The 6,805-nt window shown below is 58.8% G+C and overlaps 1 protein-coding gene across 1 annotated transcript; it reads right to left on the bottom strand.

Annotated features, from left to right (window-relative positions):
• Nucleotides 1-1,895: 1,895 nt before the first annotated feature.
• Nucleotides 1,896-6,579, bottom strand: FEZF2 (FEZ family zinc finger 2). Its single transcript, XM_065885531.1, has 6 exons — nt 6,553-6,579; nt 5,542-5,675; nt 4,273-5,179; nt 3,783-3,917; nt 3,447-3,579; nt 1,896-2,557 (listed from the first exon to the last, which is right to left on the bottom strand). Exons 3-6 carry the CDS (start codon nt 5,119-5,121, stop codon nt 2,298-2,300), a joined length of 1,377 nt encoding a protein of 458 aa, XP_065741603.1. The 5' UTR covers nt 5,122-5,179; nt 5,542-5,675; nt 6,553-6,579; the 3' UTR covers nt 1,896-2,297.
• Between the last annotated feature and the right edge of the window lie 226 nt (nt 6,580-6,805).

Here is a 6,805-nt window from a genome sequence, read left to right as displayed (position 1 = left end):
TTGCCCATTGTGGGGTTTCCTGGGGTTTGTGGCATCCACCGAGATTTCGGAGTTAAATCTGCATATCGCTCTGGGTCCCAATCTCCCCTCAGCGAAATGCAGCCAGAACGAGCTAACATTTAAATTCCTCCTCGCTTCCTCGCCCCCCCTCGCCTGGCTGCGTCTTCCCAGACTTGGGAGGGGGAGAGGAATACAAAAAAAACGAGGACGCTCTCCTTTCAGGAAATGGAATTCTAATGTACACGTTCCTATTTCTGAATCGGAGGTACTAAAAATACCCCCGCGACAGCCTGAGGAAGCTGTCGCTGTCCTCTGTGCAAACAAAATCGACAATTCTCCTTCCCCGCGCAATGGGTGTGCGAACTGGGCTGGGGGTGGGGACCAACCTTTGGCTGTGACCTGGACGGAGCGTCCACCCAGCAGCCGCATGTCTTTTCCCGAGTCCCAGTCGGGATATTCCTCCTCCACCGACGAGGACTGAAGGCAGTTTGAGTTTTCTAAAAGCCTAGACTTCGAACCCTGACCCTACCTTTTCCTGTGACCCGAGGCATGTCATTTAGCTTTTATCTTGTCCTCAGTTTCTCCGTCCTTCCACAAGGTGGGAATAATCATCCCCAGCTTGCGGATTGTGAATATTCGAAAGGATGTGCTTTGAGTGTCTGGCGTGGAGCAAGCGCTCGGGAAATGCGAGCTTCTTTGATGATGGGAGCCCCTTGCGCAAGCAGCACTGAGCGCCTACTGTATACCGGGCGTTGGGATTAACCTCACTTGAGTCACTTTCAGAGTTACTTGGGGATTTCCCTTTGCATTAACCATCTCTCCCAATAGCCTCCACCTGCAGTGGAAATCCGCGTGGGATCAGCGCCCAGACGCCGCCGCCCTAGCCCTTGCAATGGCGAGGCTGCGTGGAAGCTCACTCCCCGGCCCCGCTCCACATTTCCTCCCGGCGCGGGGGAACATTGTTCCAGAAAACGTGGGCTGAATCGCGGCGCGAATATTAGGGGTGGGGGAGCGGGAGAAGGCCCGGCGCGCCGAGCCAGTAATCCGAGCTCTTGATTATCCAGATTCGGATCAAACGGGGCGGCGGCGGCCGGCCCCCTCCTGGGAGTGATTAGATGATTAATGTAATGCTGTTTGAAGGGTCTCTGTTTTCTCTCTTAATTTGGGTCATTACTTAGAAAGCAAGCGTGAGACCATTTCATCAGCGTGCTCGGCGGCGGAGATGGCTATTCAGGAAATGGGCTAACTGCGCCGCAATCAAGACGCCGGGGGCTGCGGCGGCGGCGAGCTGCGGGAGCCCGGGTGCGCCCTCCCGCGGCAGGGCGCACGCCCCCGGAGGCCGGCCCCAGACCACAACGCGGGCCGGAGAGCCCCAGAGGTCCGGACAGGCTGGGACACTTGGCCGCCAGGAACGATTGGGTGGAAGAGTGGCTCCCCTTAGGTCACCCAGGGAAGGGGATGTGCCCAGAAGCGCCCCGGCGGAGCAGCGCCCTGGCCGTTTACCCCGGTGCGGTGCGGCGCGGCTCTTTGCTCCAGGACACGCACCCAAAACCTACTCTCCGACACCCAGCCACTTTTAACCCCTTCTTTTTGCAATTTTCTCACCCAAATAAGGCAACACCCAGAATCCCTCGGTCAGACCAGTTACCAAATAAAAACTTGGTACAACGTAGGGGCCGGTGAAGGCCTTTGAGCCTTGGTTCCTGGGGCATATGTACACGCTAGCGCCGCACGAGCAACGGTTTGGCCTTGCCCTGGTCCCAGTGACCCAGAGGAAGTCGCGTTGGGGCCGGGAAACGCTATAAACGCCTATTTCCTTTTCCTTCTTTGGGGTGTGTGAGCTGACTCGCGGCGAGGGCGGGGGGGAAGAAAAGACGCACTAATGATTCTGTTTATTGAGTTATATATGTATATATTCCGTGTTCGTGTGTACAGGAGGATTTACATGGCTGTATAAAGATGGCTGGGGGCGCCGCGCTCTTCCGGGACGTTCACGTGACAGCCTGGTGTTAAAACCCGCCGCCCGAGGAGAAGCCGAGGCCTGGAATTAAATACGTTTCGGCGCACTGGGTTTAAATGTTTCCCGAATATATAAAGGTGGGAGCCAGGCGTTTGCTGCCAGTCATCGAGGAAACGTTTAGCTTTCCAAAAATATGCTGGTTTCGATAAATAGATTTTAGCCTTTCTGCTATAGCTTTTTTTTTTTTTCTCCTTTCTTTTAATTTTAGAAATAAGTTTATACGTGTGATCTGTTTGGGGGTTGGATAGGGCCGGAAGGGAGGGCGAGGCAGTAGCTCTCAGCTCTGCACTGTCCGAGTCAGGTCCTTTGTGCAGGGGGTGGTGGGACCCCCGCTGTCGTGGAGTTTGCGCACGTGTTTCTTTAAGTCAAAGTTTCTGCAAAACCCTTTTCCGCAAGTGGCGCACGTGAAAGGCTTCTTGTCGTTGTGGGTGTGCATGTGGAAGGTCAGGTTGTAGACCTGGTGGAAGGCCTTGTTGCAGATGGTGCATTTGTACTGCTTCTCGCCGCTGTGGGTCAGCTTGTGGTTCTTGTAGTTCCCTACAGGAGACCAAAAACAAAAAGGGGGGTGGGAATGAAGTGGGACGGGGAGGGGCCGGGTGTCCCGGGGTTGGCTCAGGTGCCCGCGCAAAGAAGGCGACGCTTGGCTAGGCGGGCGCGACCTCTCCGAGTGAAGAAGTTGTCAAACTTCGTACGCGTCAAGCCCGGGGCTCTCACTACAGGATGGAGGGCCGAGTCCCGCGTAGCCGACCCGCGTCCCAGCCCCGCCGGGGCCTGAGGCCCACACAGCGTCCCTCCCGCTGTGCTCCGCCGGCCCGGAAACTTTTGCGCTGCCCAGAGACGCATGGGGTCCTTCTCCCGGCCGCTGCCTCGCTCGAAGAAATTCGCATGAACCCGGGCTTCGTCCCTTGTTATTATTTTTCTTCTCATTTTAAAAGTTACTCCCTCTGGTCCGCTAACTACCACTTGGATATCCGAAAGTGCCTTGGAAAATCCAAGCTGAGCGTCCTGGAGACAGAAGCGGTTTCCCCCAGCCTAAACCTTTCCCGGGAGGTGGATTACGCCTCGATTTTTTTTTTTTTTTTTTTTTCCATTTCAGAAGAGAGTCCCGGCTACAAAGGGACGCTTTCTCTATAGCGCAATACCTTGTATTTCTCCTACTTCCTTTCCCTCTGCCCCTTCCTTCCTCCCTTCCCACCTCCCAAATTCGGAGTCTCCCCGTGCAACCAGACTGAGTCCAGCGAGGTCTACTAACCCGGCCCGGAGAGCTTCCACCCAAACCCTGCACAACCCGATTCCAAAGAAATGCTGCGCCGGAGCCTGCGGCTCTCGCGCTCCCTCTCTCCGGATCCTTCTTTGCCTTCCCGCTAGCGGTGACCCGCCGAGTCCCGAGGGGGAGGTGAGGAGAGGGCCTTGCCCCGCACGTTACCTTTTTGGTGAAAGCCTTTGCCGCAAAATTCACAGACGAAGGGCTTGTAGCCCGCGTGGATGCGAATGTGTGTGTTGAGCGTGGAGCTGCGGTTGAAGGCTTTGCCGCACTGGTTGCATTTATGCGGCTTTTCCTGCGGAGAGGGGCGTGTGCACCGTGAGGCTGAGGCCCCGGCCGGGAGAAGCCACCTCGGGTGCTCCTGGAAGGGGCACCCTGAAGGGACAGGGGCCCCTGGTGGGGGGTTATTAGGGGATCCCTTGGTCATCCTCTCCCCAACGCCGTCGCTCAGTCTCCGGGTGTTGGGTACGGGTCGGGTCGGACCCGGGGGCCACGTACCTGGGTGTGGATAATTTTGTGTCTGCAGAGCGTGCTGGCCTGGCGGAAGCCTTTGCCGCAGACTTTGCACACGAACGGTCTGGCTCCGGTGTGGACCGGCATGTGGCGGGTGAGGTTATAGTGAGCGTTAAATACCTACGGAAGCACACAAGGGGGCCTTGTGGCGTGTCTGTCCTGAGAGTCCAGAGTCAGCCTGGGGAGGGCACAACCTACCTCCCCCAACCAAAAACCCCCTTCGGAAACCAGAGCCCTTTTCATTTTGCAAAGAGCTTCCCAACCCACTGACTGCTCGTGCCAGTCCCATGTGGCCGCTGACAAAGGCATCCCCATTTTACAGAATAGGAAACTGAGGCCCAGCTGTGCCCCCAATTCGAGTAGACAGCTACTGGGGCGCTCCCAGATTCGAGAAAGGGGCCGTCCAGGCTGCCCCCCCCAGGGAAGCAGCCGCCACTGCTCACCCCTCCCGGCCCCCGCGGACCCCGGGCCTCACCTTGCCGCACACCTCGCAGGTGAAGTTTTTGGGCTTGCCGTCCGCGGAGCCCCCAGGCAGCTTGCTGTGGCCCTTGACGCCGCCGCGCTCGGCGGTCAGGGCTGAGTTCTCCTTCAGCACCTGCTCCAGTGGCGCGGGCAGGCGCTCCTTATGGGCATAGGGGGCCGGATGGGGGAACTTGTCTGAGGCCAGGCCGGCCAACTTGGCGTTCTCCAGCAAAAAGAGCTTGGGGTGCGCAGCCAGGGCAGCGGGGGCCTGTGCGTTGAGGAGGCCGGACGGGAAGAGGTGGCCGCCCAGGAGCTCAGACGGCGGGTACGCGGCAGAGTCCAGGTAGTTGAAGTAGTAGAGCGAGCCGCTGGCCGGAAGCCCCACTGCCTGGTTGATGACCTGCGGCTTGATGACCCTGCCCGCGGGTAGCGCAGACGGCGCCAGGCCCAGCTCGGCCTTGCAGCACACGCCACAGTTGGTTTTGCACAAGCCGCTGGCGCCGCACACCGGGGCCCCCCCGCCGCCGCCGCCGCCGCCTCCTCCTCCGCCGCCGCCGCCCGCCCGGAGGCTGCTTTTCCAGAGCTCAGAGTAACTGAGCAGCGTCTTGGACGGCACCTCGTAGCCTAGGGGCTGGAGGGGGATCATACAGGGCAGCGGTGAGCAGAGGTTGAGCAATTTCTTGCCCTGGCCGCCGTCCGCCTCCAGTGCCCCGGGTCGGGGCTCAAAGGGCGCACGGGGCTCCGACGTCTTGGCCATGATGCGCTCGATGGAGAAGGCCAGCGTCTTGGAAGTGGCCGGCGACGCTCCAGCGCGCGGGCAGGCCGGGGGCACCATGGTCTCCAGGGAAGCCGAGCTTGCCATGGCTCGCCGAGCTGAGCCGTACCGGACTGGGCCAGGGCGCAGCCTCTCTCCACTAGGTCTGCATTCCAGAAAAGGCAGGGAGGGAAACCGCAATTTAATAAGCACCTTGTAGGGTCCAGGTCACCCATTTGCATTCAAATGAACAGGGGCAGAACAAAGTGCACCCAAGGGTACCAAATTACCGCCCATTAACCCGGCGCGCAAAGGAACCCACCATCCCCTGCCCTGGGACTTTGAAAGGGGGAGAAAGGGGGAGGGTTTACAGAGGAAAAAGAGAGAGGGAGAAAAAGAAAGAAAGAAAAGAGCCTCAAATTAACCCCCCGAGCCGCTCCCTGGACCCCGGCCTCCGCCACGCGTGCTGGGAGCTGGAGAGCGAAGGGGCAAAGTTAAAGAGCACGAGGAGAGCCACCTCGCATTTACCTCTTTCCCCCACCGCCAAGGAGATGCGTTCCGAGCCATGCAGCCTGTCTCCTCTGTCACATTTTGATGGCAAACATCTTCCCCTCCGCGTGAGATCACTGTCTTTTACATTCAGCTGACATCACATGAAGTCACTTGAAGTGGAATGACATGGGCGGCGGCGCGGCTCCTGTAGCGGCCCCTGTGTTCCACCGCGCCTGCCGGCCGCCGCCGCCACCGCCCCTCAAACTTTAAAAGGAGGCAACTGGCGCCCGCGCTCCCCTCGGGAAAGTGCGAGCGGTTCGCGAATCGGCAAGGAGGGAAGAGACGGGAGGGGGAGGGGGAGGAATCGTGATGGTTTTGCCGGTGGAAAAAAAAAGGCGGGGGGAGCCCAAACCCAGGCAGAGTTCCGTGCGTGATTCACAACTTTGGGGGCCTACAGGTTTAGGGGATGCGGAAAGGGCAGGGGGTCCCGCACTCGCCGCCCCAAAGGGCCCCCGGGTGTCCGTCTAGTCGCCGAAGTATCCCTTAGTCCTCTGCAGCCGAGCTGGGCATCGTGCTAATAAACTGCCATTTACCCACGGAGCCGGCGCCAGCCGCGAACACGCGCAAATGATAATTACCTCATTAGGATGTGGCGCATGGACGCGGGCGCCGCGTTTGGAGGGGGGAACTTGTTAATGGGGAAATATTAATTTATGCAAAAACAACGAGCTCGCCTTGGCTGGCGTCGGAGGTCGGGAGAGAGCTCCTGCCGCCTAAGGACAACCCCGTAGCATCCGGAAGAGCAAGGCCGCGCGCTCAGATCCCGGGGGCTTCGGCGCCTGGCGGGTGCGCCTCCCCCTCTCTGGCCGGCTCTCCGCCTGCGGCCGGGGGAGACTGCACTGCGAGCTGGAGGGTCGTTTAGAGATCTTAATCGATCAGGATCGCTGATGTGTGATCGGATTTCTGAGGCCAAGCCCGGCTCCGCTGCTGGTTTAGGGCTGCGGGCGAGGATTCGGAGGGCAGCTCTCCCCGCTGATAGGTACTTACTGTTTGTATAGTTGAGAAGGTCCAATCTCCACCTGTTTAAGGAGCAGATTGAAACAGCAGAACCTCCCCTGGATCCTATTAAAACGTTTTTCCTCCTAAGGCCATTCAGTCGAACCAATTTTCCGAAGTGATTCATAGAGCTGAATTCTGCCAAGGCTGCTCTTTCACTCTTAGCCACTAAAGCACCGCGTGGAACCGGGTTTTGTGTTTTTCTAAAATAAAGAGAAGGATTATCAGAGGGGAGAGGGAGGAG

The sequence above is a fragment of the Phocoena phocoena genome, chromosome 10 (assembly GCF_963924675.1).
Source record: "Phocoena phocoena chromosome 10, mPhoPho1.1, whole genome shotgun sequence".
NCBI lineage: Eukaryota > Metazoa > Chordata > Mammalia > Artiodactyla > Phocoenidae > Phocoena > Phocoena phocoena.
This window is presented reverse-complemented; position numbering and strand designations above follow the sequence as displayed.

Excerpts from the sequence above, each read along its gene's own strand:
- FEZF2 (XM_065885531.1), bottom strand. The coding sequence starts at position 5,121 with ATGGCAAGCTCGGCTTCCCTGGAGACCATGGTGCCCCCGGCCTGCCCG. Across the intron at positions 3,580-3,782 it reads ACAAAATTATCCACACCCAG|GAAAAGCCGCATAAATGCAA; the intron begins GTACGTGGCCCC and ends CCCTCTCCGCAG. Across the intron at positions 2,558-3,446 it reads CAAAGGCTTTCACCAAAAAG|GGAACTACAAGAACCACAAG; the intron begins GTAACGTGCGGG and ends GGTCTCCTGTAG.